The sequence below is a fragment of the Melanerpes formicivorus genome, unplaced genomic scaffold (assembly GCF_026170545.1).
Source record: "Melanerpes formicivorus ecotype bairdi unplaced genomic scaffold, bMelFor1.0.p_v2 SCAF_13, whole genome shotgun sequence".
NCBI lineage: Eukaryota > Metazoa > Chordata > Aves > Piciformes > Picidae > Melanerpes > Melanerpes formicivorus.
Window position 1 is genome coordinate 15,707,513 of NW_027142365.1, and position 16,246 is coordinate 15,723,758.

A 16,246-nucleotide genomic window follows, 5' to 3' on the forward strand; every position below is an offset into this window, starting at 1 on the left:
ACTGTGGCTCTAGCTGTCTTGTTTGCCTTACTCATAGCACTCACTCTAGCAGTAAGACTGATTTGGATCCCAAAGAAGTTGCCTGTGAGACAAATACTGTTTGTAGAGGAAAATCTAAGTGAGGACCTATGAAAGCTGGGATTTGGATAGCAGGTGAACCAAAGCAGGGGATTTGAAATGACCTCAGCACCTGGTGGGTCTGTTCTTCCCCGGAGTCTTGTTTTTTCCTTTCAAAACACAGGTCAAGTTGGCATGGCTGAGCTCACCCTGACCAGCCAGGGCACAGTTGTGTTTGGATTCCCATCCTTGCCACTTGGGTCTTACCTGGAGCATCCTTCAGTGGAATTCTGCATCAGACCTTTGCAATCCAAAGAGATTTAACACCCAAATGCAAGTCCCCCTAGTTCCAGCACTCAGGCTTTATTTGGGTGCTTGTTCTCCCATGTGCCTTGGTAAGAACAGTCAGAGTTCTGGCTGTCCATAGCTTTCTGTTTTCTCCTGCCCTGTCCCCACTGCCTCAAGCAGCCATTTCTGCCATGAAATGCTCAGTGCAATTGCATACACCTCTATTAATTGCACTGAGATTATCTTTCACAAGAAAAATGTCTACTATTCTTTTTCCTCCATCTGCTGAAATTTTCCCTTTTTCTACTACCAACCTGATAGTCGTTCAGAAGCTGCCAAGATGTATTTGGCTCTTGTATTTACTCCAGATGGAGACTTTTATTTTCACTCATATCTGGCAGTAGGACCTGTGATATCACCAAACACAACTTTTCTCTGAGATACATTGTTTTGGTAACAAAAAATTAAAGAGGTGGGGAAAAAAAAACCCATGGTTCCTTTTGTGCCTGGTTTTTAAGATCTTTCTGATGGCAGATAATAGCCTTGTCTGTATCCAGCACCAGAACAAGAGGACACCGTCTCAAGCTGCACCAGGGGAGGTTTAGGCTGGATGTTAAGAAGAAGTTCTTCACAGAAAGAGAGATTGGCCATTGGAATGTGCTGCCCAGGGAGGTGGTGGAGTCACCATCACTGGAGGTGTTTAGGAAGAGACTGGATGGGGTGCTTGGTGCCATGGTTTAGTTGATTAGATAGTGCTGGGTGATAGCTTGGACTCAATGATCTCAAAGATCTTTTCCAACCTGGTTAATACTATTCTATTCTATTCTATTCTATTCTATTCTATTCTATTCTATTCTATTCTATTCTATTCTATTCTATTCTATTCTATTCTATTCTATTCTATTCTATTCTATTCTATTCTATTCTATTCCATCCCATCCCATCCCATCCCATCCCATCCCATCCCATCCCATCCCATCCCATCCCAGCATTCAACTAGTTTCACAACAACCATCACTTAGGTGGATGTCTCTCTGGGCAACCTGATCTAATGTGTGGTGTCCCTGCCTATGTCAGGGGGGTTGGAACCAGATGATCCTTGAGGTCCCTTCCAACCCTAACAATTCTATGATTCAATGATTCCATCTGCAAAAATACCCTGCTCCTTTTCCTCCTTTCCATTGTACTTTGGAATATCCATTCAGAACCTTGGGGGTCTTTTATAACAATTACTGTGATATATTATGATAAATTCTTTGTATCAGCCTATATTATATGTCTGTTATAAATCATAGTCTCATGATGGTAATAATATGCTGATAGGACAGCAGTAAGCCAGTAAATTATCCTTCAGATCAGACTCTCTGTTTCTGTTGTTTTTCCTGCATACTGCATACATCTATCTGTGCCACTCCTTTGCTTCTATCCATTTCATTGGCAACTTTTCAGGCAATGGATTCAAGAAGAAAAATACTTGCTTGATTTTACTTCAGCTAAGAGGGTTCACACTGAATGAGTGTACTGTTCTTTAATGCCTCAGGTCGCTCCTGCAGATCAGCAAATGCCCAATTCCATATCACCCCTAAGTGTTATCTGAAGTCATGTTGTTGTTTTGCTTTTAGTGAGTCTCTTCACTCTCTGCCTTTGGAACCTACTGCCAAATGAAGTAAAGAAAGCCCTGGCCATGGGGATTTCTAAATCCAAAGTTAAAAGTTATTTGTTCTGTTTAGCATATTTTGAAATGATTCTTCTAGGAATTGTATGTGCCTCAAAGCTAATTAACTCTTAATGAGCACAAAATGCCCTGGGATGCAGATTTGGAGGGCATGCTACAAGTATAGGCATGGCCTGGACTGCAGCAGTGCAGGAGATGAAATGATGATTTGATTCTCTCTCTTTTTTTTTTTAAATGATGGTGCAAATAGTTTTATTGAGATACTTTTCTTTCCCCCCTTCTTTCTGTCTTTGTAGTCCAAATAAAGCTGATCAGATTTTCAGTCTACCATATGGGACCCAGCTCTCTCAGTCCTGCAAATATCCTTTGGTTTTTCTATTCTGGATGAAGTCACTCTTCTGTAGGAAAACAAGTTTAGAAGCAAACTTTCATATTATGAGAGACAGGCAGCGTTCCAGCGCTGAGCACTTAGCCAGAGCATCAGGAAAACTGAACACCTGGCCGTGCCCAGCTCTCTGCTATTCCCCTGGACCAGTCCCTCACTCCTTTAGTGCCTTCACTCATTCATCTGTAAAGCAACTATAATTGCATTTATATCACAAGGGTGCCTTGATGCTTGACAAATGAGAATTGACCCAAAATTCATCCTTCAGAAGCACTGTGTGAACAATATCTTGCTCGCACGGCGGTTGTGGACAATTAGATTAGAAGAGGTATAAACACAGTCAAAGTGAAATTCCATTTAGGAGCTGTCACATCATTCTTGATAATTTTTCTTAGGTTTCATCCAATTCTAGTCTAGAATGTGTGTGTGTGTACCCAGAAAAAAGGGTTTCTATGGCTTTTATAGAAACTTTAGAAAACTTTTATAGAATAAACCAGGTTGGAAGAGACCTTCAAGATCATCGCATCCAACCTATCATCCAATACCACCTAATCAACTAAACCATGCAACCAAGCACCCTATCAAGCCTCTTCCTAAACACCTCCAGTGATGGTGACTCCACCCCCCCCCCCCAGGCAGCCCATTCCAATGGGCAACCGCTCTCTCTGTGTAGAACTTCTTCCTAACATCCAGCCTAAACCTCCCCTGGCACAGCCTGAGACTGTGTCCTCTTGTTCTGGTGCTGGTTGCCTGGAAGAAGAGACCAACCCCCTTCTGGCTACAACCTCCCTTCAGGTTGTTGTAGACAGCAATAAGGTCTCCCCTAAACCTCTTCTTCTCCAGGCTAAGCAACTCCAGCTCCCTCAGTCTCTCTTCATAGGGTTGTGCTCCAAACCCCTCACCAACTTTGTTGCCCTTCTCCAGACACCTTCCAGCAAGTCAACCTCCTTCCTAAACTGAGGGGCCCAGAACTGGACACAATACTGAAGGTGTGGCCTAACCAGTGCAGTGTACAGGGGCAGAATGACCTCCTTGCTCCTGCTGGCCACAAAGTCAAAGGCTCTTTCCTTCTTCTGCAACAAGCCAGCAGATTTTATTCCATGTTATATTAAACTGTGTTTAGGGGCAAAGGGTTCATTCCCAGAGCAATATGTTGGAAATCTGCATTTAGCAAAACACAAGATCAGTTATTGTGTCAAAGAAATCCTATCCTCTATGTATTGGAGTGAATTGCAATCACTTGCAAGGGTTGTACATGGTGTAGGGGGGTGGGGTGGGGGGAGAAATCCAGGTTTTATGAAAAGGGGGCTGCCTGATTACTGTTATGTTTTATATAATTAGGGGGTTTATATTTGCTATAATAATGTGTAAAAATGAAGCTGGCTTTATGCAGCAAACTGTAGAAGCATATGGCATGCAGCCTGCAGAGGCTCTCAGTGGCAGTACCATTACTGCTAATATTTGGGAATTAGAATCTGCTTTCCTCTGAAAAATAGCTCTGTGGTCTCCCAGTTTAAATCACTGTGCTTTCACCAATGTGCTTTCATCACCATTAACAGTCTGGGGAGAAAAACAATGCATCTGATCTTCAGAGAGGTTAAATATCAGATTCAGTGTCTCCTCCACATGTGCCACGGATCCACTAAAAGGATTCAGGTGAATTCCTGTTTTACCAGGACCTCACCCATGCAGCTTATCCCAGCACCAGGAGAAAAACTGGAGTTGCTGCTTGGTCAAGCCACTTTTCATAACAAAGGTGCAGTCACTCAGGGCTAACCAGATTGCAGTATGCCAGGAGTCTCCTGTCAGCATCACAGAGTGACTTTCAGCCTCCAGGAAGTGCTCCCAGTAGGATTTGTGTACCCAAGGTACAGCCTGGTTTCACATGAAAAACCTATAGCCAAAAGAACCACAAAATGTTCCTTTGTGTCTTACTTTTTTTGTTTCCAGACTTGCAAAGCACTTTAAGAACAACTCATGCTCACAAAGAGTGTTCCTCTGACTTATCTCCAAATATATGCTTGAAAGGCTCTGTACCAAAGTGCAGAGATTAAGTAAATGAAAAGATACTGAACATTGCAGCAGGGAAGCGGTCCAACTGGTGGTGCCCTCAGAGCTGGTTCACATTCATCCATATGCAGTCTGCAGAGTGCATTATTTAGACCCTTTACCCTGCTTGGCTTCAGTAATCAGCTTCCCAAGGCTCTCTCTGGAGACTGGACTCATTCAGACCTGAAGGTTCAGACCCCACAGTCTCTAGAGCTTTGTCCATGGGAATGTTTAACCTTTCAACAAAGCTTCTGTGCCCAGGGAGAGACCTGTCAGACCAGTCCCTCATCACCACTGCACACCAACATCCTTGCTATGATGTGCAAGCAGAAGTCCCCTTTCCCTTCCTCCCAATGGCTGTAGAGGTGGAAGCAGGACAGATCATGGTACTCCCCTGACACACTAAACACAGCTCAGGTTCCTCAGCTGATTTGTTTTACCTTGTTATCTGTGAGTAATTAAAATTCACCCTGAATGCAGAGAGGGGTGGTCTCTGCCTGTAACTGAGGCCTCAGCTCTCAGGCTTTGTGGGCTGATGGACATTTTCAGTGGGCTTATGGAGATAAGGGGTTTGGTTGGACACACACAGCCACCTCTTCAGCTTGCTCCAACAAAACGCTGTAAGGACCAGCAAATTTCTTGTGAACTGACCCTGGACCTGCATCTTGGAGACCTAAAAAAAGTCAGTCTTAAAAACCTACCTTTTCCTACAAATTCCAGTCAGGGCAGATCTCTAGCTTTAATTCTGTTAATCTGGCTATCTCTGAGGGTGATGTGGGCCGTAGACAAAGAGATACTCCTTTTATCTTTGCTCATGTAGGTGCTGCCTAATTCTGAAAGGAAGGTCTCAGCAATTGACAGCAGGTGGCTAATCTGCAGAAACACCTGGGTTCCTCGTTCAAAGAAGTGAAAAGCTCTCTCTGACTGTGTCTTTCAGGATTTTGCTGATTGCATATACCAAATGGTTGCACAGAAGTTCCAGGAGCTGACAGACAATTTCACTTCCATGCATGCACGCCACAAAACTCTTGCAGGCATTGTGATGACCAAAGGTAAGATATCCTCTCGTTTATTTTCCTCTGGCGTTTTTTTCATGACTAAGTAATGCATTATTTACCTGGCCCACAGTATTGAAGGGTGACTTTACCCCCACCCAGGAGAACAAATAGTAAAGCAGAGAAAAGGCACATTAAATATTTACACCTCGAGTATGTTCAGACAAAAACATTGGTAACAGTGGTAAAGATTTATTCATCAATCTGCCCTTACACTGCTTTGTTTACAGGGAAAAATGCAAAGTGGTCTGATTTTACATTTCTGAGTAGGTGAGGGATTTGTAGTGATCAGTAAACAGTTGTGTTATTTGTTAGTTGCCTTTTAAGATCTGGAAGTGCCAAGTTTGTGTTGCTACCTTAAAACTTTGGGTTTGACTGACAATAAAAGCAAGCCTCAGCTCAGAGCAGGCTGAGTTTTAAATTCTGGTCTGGTCTAACCACGGGAAGCACTTCCCAGCAGGGCCAGAATTTGGTATTCACTCCTGCTGAGCCTTAACTAATGGACACATTCTATATAGAAACCTTCTGATGGAACTGTGGTATAGATGGTCCTGCCTGTCTGTCCACGTTTGTGAGCACTCCTCTGTCGGGACATCTTGGTATTTATGAGGATGTCAGCAGTGGAGGTGCTGCCATGAACCTCATTCTCACCCAGACACATGGAGTAGTGGATTGGGTTTAGAATGAGATGCTAAGCTCAGAGGGGAGATGCATGCATATTTCATCCTGCCTGGGCTCTCTGCTTCCTTTCAACAATTGCATTAGCTAGGTGCAGTAGGCACAGCTGTGAATATCGCAAGGCCACAGGATGGAGGCAGGATTATCTGCTTGATCTTTTCCAACCACAGGACCTAAGTACAGCTAAGAGTTCTGTGCAGAGTAATTATTCTCCTCTTATTTGATGCGAAAACTGCAAGCAATCCTCTCCTGAAAGTAGAGAAATTGACCTAAAATTCGTTTGAACCTCAGGTTGAAACTGAACTGCTTCTCAGTTGTACAGGTTGTAATTTTGCTTAACCTGCCCTGGTTAGTTATTTTTTTGTTACTTTAGGCTCTGGAATAATGGCAAGTTATTCCATATTTTTGAGTGCTGCATAGACACAGTGTTGTGCAAACATAAAATGTGGTTTAGAAGTCCTATAGACCACAGGAGACAGTACCAAGAGCAATAAGAAGGAGGAGAATGTGATTGACTTTGGGATGTGAAAGATGGATGCTGCACCCAGTGTGCAAGCTGCCTTGCCGTAGCTCTCTTGCCTGTGACACTCATCAGGTTGAAACCAAGTGCTGTCATTTGGTGAGAGGAGCTCTTCCAAACAGGACCACAAGGAGGAACATTTAAATTTGCCTTTTACAAGAAGCTAAGTTACAGGAGCCAAGAGCTATTGCTTTAACAGCTTTCTGAGGGGAAGCTGTCCCCAGTTCAAGTGTCCCTCTTTGGTTTTCTTACACTCAGGGTCTGGTTTGCCTGTAAGAATTTCATCCCATGGTGAGACACTGGCACAGGTTGCCCAGGGAGGTGGTGGAAGCCTCCTCCCTGGAGGTTTTCAAGGCCAGGCTGGATGTGGCTCTGAGCAACCTGCTGTAGTGTGAGGTGCCCCTGCCTATGGCAGGGGGTTTGGAACTAGATGATCCTTGAGGTCCCTTCCAACCCTAACAATTCTATGATTCTTCCTTGCCAAGGGGCCCACTGTTCTTGCATTCTAGTAGGCCTAGACTTGCTTTAAAAATCACAGTGGAGCTGACACAGCCTTGCTGCTACATGACCAAAGATATTTGAAACTCCACACCATATGGGAAGAGAAGTCACCTAATGGAGTCAGAACTTCTAAAACTGGCTACTGAGTGCATGCAGTGCAGTAGTAGGGAGAGAAGGGGCACATCCAAATACCTGCCAGCCTTGTTAGTCTGTCTGTGTCCCTTCTTTGGGGAAGGGGCAAAAGTGTCCTGCTGCTGTTTGATTTTTTTAACTGAGTCCCATGCCCTTAATGGGACTTTACACATCTGTATCTCATCTTTCATCTTAGTCAGCATTAAACCAAAGCATAATTTTACTTATGTTCACCAACCCTTTCCCTGAAGGCTTCTTTTGTAATTTTGAATTCCCTTTTATGAATTCCTTCAATCTGGCAGCCATCTCCTTCATCAATATCATACTGGTTTTGTGAAGCCTAGAAAAGCAACCCACTGGTGTGAAGTGATTCACAGAAGATGCAAAGGTAGAAACAGCCTTTTCTTGGTATGTTTTCCAGGCATTGTCTGCCAGGCATGGCAAGGTTAACCATTTGCCATTGATGTCATTACTTTTTTGCACCGCAGCTGTAGATTTGCCATTGGCTCCTTGCCATCCCTCCCAGAGGCAGCAAGGGTCTCAGTGTGTTTAAAGATGACAGGAGCAGGTTTTCCCCTTCAAACACTCAAATAAGTACCATTCGCCTGTGTTTTCACCATAGAATTTGGCAGAAGAACCCTCGAATCTCTGCAAACAGCTTACTAAGGGCATCCAAAGCCCTCCAGATCTGGTAATGCTTTGCTGTGTTTGGCACCACACATGCCCATAAAGGACAAAAATTAATTTGTTTTTCCCTCTGTTTCAATTTAATGTCATCCTGACTAGCAGCAGATTTATCTGTGCTTGTCCAGTGTTCAGACAAAGCCAGCAAAAAGCACTATGTGATTCTGTGATAACTGCTGTTGAGATAATACCAAATCTCTACAGACACAACAGAAGTGTGCTAGATTGGTTTTCTTTTCCTGAACTCTGACATTTTTTCCTACCATTTCAGGTTCCCCAGGGAAACCAAAGAGTTACATTTGGACCCTGTAATTGACTTATGCTGTAACACCCAGGGCAAATTCCAAGTATGAGAATGGGGGAGAGGGGGAGGAGGAATGTAGAAAATGGTGTTATTGACTAACTGTGAATGTTCTGCAGTAATAAATTGCTAGTCAGAAAAGCAGGCAGCCCAGAGTATTTCTCTGAATTGGGATGAGATAAATATACTGCATTAAAGACAACAGACAATAAACCTGATTTCTAGAGGTACAGTAACAACAAGGGGACTAAGGAGGATTTTCTTTGTCTCTTGCTGGGTGTGGTGGGAAAGTGCAGTGACCAAAGATGAGAAAAAGGCTGACATGCTGAATGCCTTCTCTGCGTCAGTCTCCAACAGCAAGACCAGTTCTCCAGGAGCAGCTCCTCTCCCAGAGGAGGGCATCAAGGCAGGTGATGGGCATAGAGCACAGGTCTCATGAGGACCATCTGAGGGTACTAGGATTATTTTGCCTGGGGAAAAAGAGGCTGAGGGAGATTTTGTCACTCTTTACAACTCCCTGGAAGGAGACAGCAGTGAGGTGAGGAGTGGTCTCTTCTCCCAACAGGCTACAAGACAGGAGGACATAACCTCAAGTTGAACCAGGGGAGGCTTAGATTGGATATCAGGAAAAATTTCTTCACTGGAGGGGTTGTTAAGCATAGGAACAGGCTGCCCAGGGCAGTGGTGGAGTCACCATCCCTGGAGGTATTTGAAAGACATGTAGATGTGGTGTAGTGGTGACTTGGCAGTGCTAGGTTAATGCTTGGACTCAATGATCTTAAAGATGCATGGAGTTATTTTTCCTCACAATGTTTTGCATTTGTGGCTAAAGCATGGATGCTAACACCAATGTTTGGCTGTTGCTGGGCTCTGTTTCATAGGCCCAGTTTGGACATCTGCTTTTTACCCTCTGCTCTGCTCTACCTATTCAGTGAAAACTTTGCAGGCAGAAATATTTTTTTGTTATTAAGGCAGTTGATACAGTTGGAAAAAAAGAAGGGAAAGCATGCTAATGCTGTCTAATGCAGGGAAACAGGTGCAAAACTGCAGCACTCCATGTAACTCTGTCTCTGCTGCTCAGCCACAGGGTGTGGGATGACAGGAGGCCAAGGAGCTGCTGGCCAGAAAGCAGCTCTTCGAGTGGCTGGTGAAGGGCAGGGTCTCACCACAGCTCACTGAACAGAGTGGTTGGTTTTACTGGTTGTAGTGGTTTGAGCCTTAACTGAGAGTTAAAAGCTCAAATGGGGAAAAGGCTGAGAATCTCTTCCCCACTCTGCCCCACCCCCCCCTCCAAATAGGGAGAGGAAAAAGAAAAAGGGTAAGGAGCAAATCCACTAAACAACAATCTGGAGTCAGCTTGGAAGTAGAGAGGCAAATAATTTTTTTTTCTTCAAATTATATATATGACAATAACAGGGAAAAAAAAAAAAAGGGTTCACAAGGGCAAGGAGCAAGGATGGATGGGAGGGGGACAGAAAAGAATAATACAAAACTAGTCTTTCTCTGAGGAGGTGCAGAGGCAGCAGGGAAAAGGATCAGGTCCGGCCACGTGGCTGAGGAGCAGGAGGGCAGCTGCGGTAGCTCTCATCCAGCAGAGGCAGGAGCCAAAAAGGAGACCCAACAGCTATGATGTCCTGCTTTTTATACCCTGGCTGGGCAGGGAGGGGGGAGTGGAACAGACTCAGCTTTCCCAGGGGGGAAACGCCCTTCAGGGAGTGTAAAGTACCCGCAAGCCCTCCACCCTGCTTTCTTCTTTTGTTTTCAGAAAAAGGCGTTAACCCACCACACTGGTGCACATCTCATTGAGGAGAGTGTGGACAGTTCTGCCTGTTCCTGCAGCTGGGAGATGGGAAGCCCCAGCCCAGGGCAGTGCAGGGTGGGAGGTGGAGGTGTGCCAGCAGTGTGCCCGTGGTGGCCAAGAAGGCAAACGGCATCCTGACCTGGATCATGAACAGTATGGCCAGCAGGAGCAGGGAAGTCATTGTGCCCCTGTACTCTGCTTTGGTTAGGCCTCACCTTGAGTCCTGTGTCCAGTTCTGGGCGCCTCAGTTTAAGAAGGACATTGAGACACTTGAATGTGTCCAGAGAAGGGCAACAAGGCTGGGGAGGGGTCTGGAGCACAGCCCTGTGAGGAGAGACTGAGGGAGCTGGAGTTGTTTAGCCTGGAGAAGAGGTTCAGGGGAGACCTTATTGCTGTCTACAACTACCTGAAGGGAGGTTGTAGACAGGACAGGGGTTGGTCTCTTCTCCCAAGCAACCAGCACCAGAACAAGAGGACACAGTCTCAAGCTGTGCCAGGGGAGGTTTAGGCTGGAGGTTAGGAAGAGGCTCTTCATAGAAAAAGAGACTGGCCATTGGAATGTGCTGCCCAGGGAAGTGGTGGAGTCACCATCACTGGAAGTTCTTAAAAAGAGACTGGATGAGGCACTTAGTGCCATGGTTTAGTTGATTAGGTGGTGTTGGATGATAGGTTGGACTTGATGATCTGTGAGGTCTTTTCCAACCCGGTTGATTCTGAGTGAGCTGCAGACCCAGAGCTGCAATGAAGGCTGGCAGCACTTGCAGTGTTTGTTTGCACTGAACAGAGTTTGTCTTTGCCAGCTCTGAACAGACCTGGGCATCCACCTGTGCTCTACCTGAGATCACTGGACACAGTGAGGAGCTCTTGCCACTCAGTGCAGAGATGACCTATCATTGCTGTCCTCTCTGCAGAATACCCTTCCATGATCATTGTGAACAAGACTGGTATTTAAATGCCATTTTCCCATTTGTGCTTGACTAATCTTAGTTAAATACTGAGAGGACTTTTTTTGGCCATGCTTCCTGTTAAAAATGAAGCATTAAGATAGTTCCTTCCTTTTCACAGGGGCACCCCATTCATATAAGAAGGTAGTAAGCTGATTTCCCTCTTCATTTTTTTCTCTCTCTTTTTTTTTTTTCCCAGGCTGACAATCATTTTGATATTAAAGGCAAACTAGGAGGTCTTCTGAGTTAACTTGTATGAAATAAAGATGAACTGGACAAAAGAGCCCTTAATAGCAGTTTCATGCTGTGCTAAAAGATGGGAAATTATCATCCCTATCTCATGGAACGGATCTTAATCATTGCTAAGTGTAATAATAGAAAAAAGCAGAGCTGACAATATGTCTCCGTGGATCTTTACAGCCATATTAAGGCTCATAAAGCCTGACATCTGAGTACAACCAGAAGTATTGATGGCAAACTGATTTCTGATCCCCAGTTTAAATAGCAAAGCTGTAAGGTAGTAAAATGCAGTAGAAAATCCAGGCTCTATGTAGAGTATCAACCTGCTTCATGAGTCCTCACCAGGGCAGAGAAAAGGGGGAGAACAACCTCCCTCACCCTGCTGGTCCACCTCTTCTTGATGCACCCCAGGATGCCACTGGCCCTCTTGGCTACTGGAATACACTGATGGCTCATGGGGATCTTGTTGTCCACCAGGACTCCCAAGTCCTTCTCTGAGCAGCTGCTTTCCAGCAAGTCAGTCCCTGTGCTGGTACATGGGATTCTTCCTCCCCAGGAGCAGGGCTCTACACTTGCTCTTGTTGAGCTTCATTATGCTCACCTCCACCCAACTCTCCAACCTGTCCAGGTCTTGCTGAACAGCAGCACAGCCTTCTGGCATTTCAGTCACTCCTCCCAGTTTGGTTTCATCAGCAGACTTCCTGAGGGGCACCCAGGTCACTGGTGAAGATGTTGAAGACGACTGGACCCAGCACTTAAACAGTGTTTGTAGGTGTCACTTACCAAAGGTTTAGATATATCCAGTTCTTGTGCCCTTTGCTGTTGGGTGAGCCTCCTCTGCAGCAGTTTTGCTTCTGTTTTCTGATTTCCCTCCACTTTGGCTACCTCCTCTCCATTCTTTTCTGGACTAGGAAATCCTTGAGGCTTATTGGAAAGGCCTACATGGATTAATGTGAGAGTCCTTTCTCAGGCATCCAACAGTGTGATCCATCAGCTCCAGACTGGCTTGTGTCAGGAAGGGATTTTTCTTCTGGAGGAGCTGAGTTTGACATTTTTTCACAGAGAAACACCCCACAGTATGGGGAAAGTTTACTGTGCCTGGCTGAGAAAGGAGAGCCATAGCTGCTCTCAGATAATAGCCTGGCTCTTGCTGCTAGCACAGAGGGGTCAGATAGCAGGGCAGAGAGGACTGTGCCTCTGTCCCTGCTTGCTCAATGACAGAGATGGAGAGCACTGCAGAGGATAGTCTTCCCTAGGCAGTTCAGGCAGAGGAAGGATTACCCAACACATTAAGAGAGGAAGAGTATCTGAGCTTCTCAGAGGCTCACTCCATACCCCTTCTCTGCACAGAGATGCAATATGTTCACTCTCACACAACTTCCAGTTTGACAACAGGAAAAGAAATCCCTGCACAACTCCAGCATTTTGAAGACTACATTGCACTTACATCCCTAAATATCTTTAATCTCTCTGCTAGCAGATTCTTTATTTCTAATAGCATCTAGCTATGTGGTTGTCTTTTGTTCAGATTTCTGTAATGTTTGGTAATCCTTTAACATGCCTCTTCCTTCACAGTTTTTTATTCAGCCACCTCTTCACATCAGCTGCTCTCCTTCACCTTGGGGCTGCTTCTAGGGTCACCCAGGTGCAAGCTGCAGGATACAGCCAGAGTGCTTCCTGAAATCCCAAGCTCCTGTTTTTCACTGAAATGACCACTATCACCACCACTGGTACAGTGAAAAATGGAGAGGAGAAACTGAGTTGCAGCAGTCTTTGTCTGGCAGACAAATACATAGAGCTAACAGCTCTTCACCTCTTCTGCACAAGTATTTGGTGGGGGGAACATTGCCCACTCCCAGCTTGGCTAACACAGCCCACAGCCTGGCAGTGCAGTTCCACACAGTGCTCTGCATAGGCTTGAGGATTTACCTGGGCATGGTGGAGTGCAGGACTGTGCCCACAGCATGTTCCAGCAGGCAGCCTCTCTGGTATCACTGACCTTTCTCATCTTGACTATATCTCTTATTACAAAATTAAAGCCATTCTAAGGATGTGGTGGAATAGAATAGAATTAACCAGGTTGGAAAAGACCTTTGAGATCGTGTCCAACCCATCACCCAACACCATCTAATCAACTAAACCATGGCACCAAGCACCCCATCCAGTCTCTTGCTAAACACCTCCAGTCATGGTGACTCCACCACCTCCCCAGGCAGCACATTCCAATGGCCAATCTCTCTGTCTGTGAAGAACTTCTTCCTAACATCCAGCCTAAACCTTCCCTGGACCTGTCAGGGAAGAAGATAACAGAAAAATAATGCAGGATTGTCACTTCTGTGTAGCATCAAGAAATTTTACTTCCCTAAACAAACCTGGAATGATAACCTGAACTTACTCAGCTCTGAGATGTGTTTAGAGCTCTCTTTAAGCTGCCTCAAAAAATTATTCCAAATACACTTTCTTTACAGATAACAATGGAAAATCCTTTTGACTGATTTGGTAGAAAAGGCAAAGAAAGAGCACAAAATTATTGCTTATCAGAGAAAGGAAGACGCAGCACCGCTTAAAATAACATGAATTATTCACAGGGGCTGATGTTACACTCTCATTATTTCTGCCTTTCCTTTTTACTGCATGGGATTTTGTGTCAGTTGTCTCTAACCCAATGAAATGGGTGGTGGGTTGGTTTATGTTAATTAATCAGACCTGATTGATTGATTGATTTTTTTCTTCAAATTCCAAATGGCTATATTCCAAGCAGTGAGTTGTCTTCACAGGGAAGAAGCTAGCAGGGTCTGGAACATCCAGTGAAACAGGCACTTGCATCCTGACTGCTGTTTCTCTACGTGTTCTTCCACCTGCTGAGATGCCAAAGTGTGATCCCAGCTGTATGCTGGCATTAGCAGTCACAGACTTCATCCTGTTCGATGGGAGTTAAGCTCACTGGCTGTCACAAAAGACCTCCAATACCCAGGCAGTGGCATTCAGTTTTCTGATTGCACCTCTGACAATTGCCTAGTGACTCTGGTTTTCCTTTTTCAATACTGTGTCCAGTTCTGGGCCCCTCAGTTTAAGAAAGATGTTAAGTTGCTGGAACATGTCCGGAGAAGGGCAACAAAGCTGGTGAAGGGTCTGGAGCCCTGTGAGGAGAGGCTGAGGGAGCTGGGCTTGCTTAGCCTGGAGAAGAGGAGACTCAGGGGAGACCTTATTGCCATCTAGAACTACCTGAAGGGATGTTGTAGACAGGTGAGGGCTGGTTTCTTCTCCCAGACAACCAGCACCAGAACAAGAGAACACAGGCTCAAGCTGTGCCAGTGTAGGTTTAGGCTGGATGTTAGGATGAAATTCTTCACAGATAGAGAGATTGACCATTGGAATGTGCTGCCCAGGAAGGTAGTGGAGTCACCACCACCCAAAGTGTTTAAAAAGAGACAGGATGGGGCACTTAGTGCTATGGTTTAGTTGATCTGATGGTGTTGGGTGATAGGTTGGACTCGATCCTGAATATCTTTTCCAACCTGGTTAATTCTGTATTCTGTCTTAGTGATTGTAGTACACCAGAATCACAGAATGTTAGGGGCTGGAAGGGAACTGTTTCAGCTTTCACTCATTGCCCCTTGTCCTGTCACTGGGCATCACCGAGACAAGCCTGACTCCAGCCTCTCAGGACTCACCCTGAGACCTTGCAGAACAGGTGTCTGTATGTAGTAGAAGGTTGTATTTTTTGCTGGCTGCCTGCAGGTCTTCAGAGTTCATGAAGAGACCCTGGCTGTCTAAAAGTAAATAGGCCAGATGAATCACCTCCCAGCAAAGTTCCTTTCCTTTGACTGTAAAGAAAGCTGAGCTAATTACTGTAGGCTACAGACATCTAAACTCTATGCCATCCAGAAGAGCTGAAATGAAACCTACCACTGGTGTCAGCTAACTGAGCATGCCTGACAATAAAAACTCATTTTCTTTTCAACAGCTTATCTGTGATGTGAAAGTCACAGTATCACATTATCACAGTACATTAGAGCTTGGAAGGGACCTTCAGAGATCATTCAGTCCAACCCCTCTGCCAAAAGGGGATGACACAAGGTAGTCTGCACGGGAATGCATCCAAGTGGGGTTTGAAAGTCTCCAGAGGAGGAGACTCCACAACCTCTCTGGGCAGCCTGTTCCAGTGCTCCATCACACTCATTGTAATGAAGTTTCTCCTCGAGGTGAAATCTGTGTTCAAGTTTGTATCCACTGCTCCTTGTCTCATTGCATGCCACTGAAAAGAGATTGGCATCCTCCACTTGACCCCTGCTGCTCAGATATTGATAAACATTGATCAGATTCTCCTCTCAGTCTTTTCAAGACTAAACAGCCCCAGATCGCTCAGTCTCTCTTCAAAGTCTGGACTATGACGCTCAAAAAATGAACATTAGCAAGGTCAAGTTCCCCCTGTCTGACTCTGAGGGACATCCTGCCTAGTAGAGACCCCAGAGGCTTTCAACAGAGCACCAGAAAGACTCCTTACCTCATCAGGTCTTGGGACTGAATCTGTGATCAGAGACAGTATGTCATTTGTGGGTACATTTTTGTCCTGTAATGCAACTAACTAACTGGCAGCATTTTGGAGAATGAAATATGGCAAATTCCTTCCCTGCTCTCCTGGCTGTTCTCCTCAACAGGGCCCAGCCAGCATGCTGACACAGCTCCCCAATTTCCTTTCCCCTGCTCCATTTCCTTTTCAAATTGAAAACTATTAGGAGTCTTTAGGCAAATAATAGAAACCTAATGCAGGTGGCTGTTATGGATTGTTCAATACTTACTCCTAACCTAATGTCTCTTCAAACATTACTCCACAGAAGGCAGGGAGGGAAAGAAATGCCTCATGAACTCTGACGATCAGTGGATTAGGAGTTAAGGTCATCATAATGAAGGCCATTTCTTCTTGTTTGTCAAA

At 45.1% G+C, this 16,246-nt stretch overlaps 1 protein-coding gene across 1 annotated transcript in view; it reads left to right on the top strand.

Annotated features, from left to right (window-relative positions):
* The first annotated feature begins 5,090 nt into the window (after positions 1–5,090).
* ADARB2 (adenosine deaminase RNA specific B2 (inactive)) overlaps positions 5,091–16,246 on the top strand; it is a 58,601-nt gene continuing 47,445 nt past the window's right edge. Inside the window, exons 1-2 of the mRNA XM_068146295.1 lie at positions 5,091–5,136; positions 5,392–5,506. Of these exons, the coding sequence (XP_068002396.1) occupies positions 5,416–5,506 (91 nt within the window). The 5' untranslated portion in view covers positions 5,091–5,136; positions 5,392–5,415. The remainder of the gene's footprint in view (positions 5,137–5,391; positions 5,507–16,246) is intronic.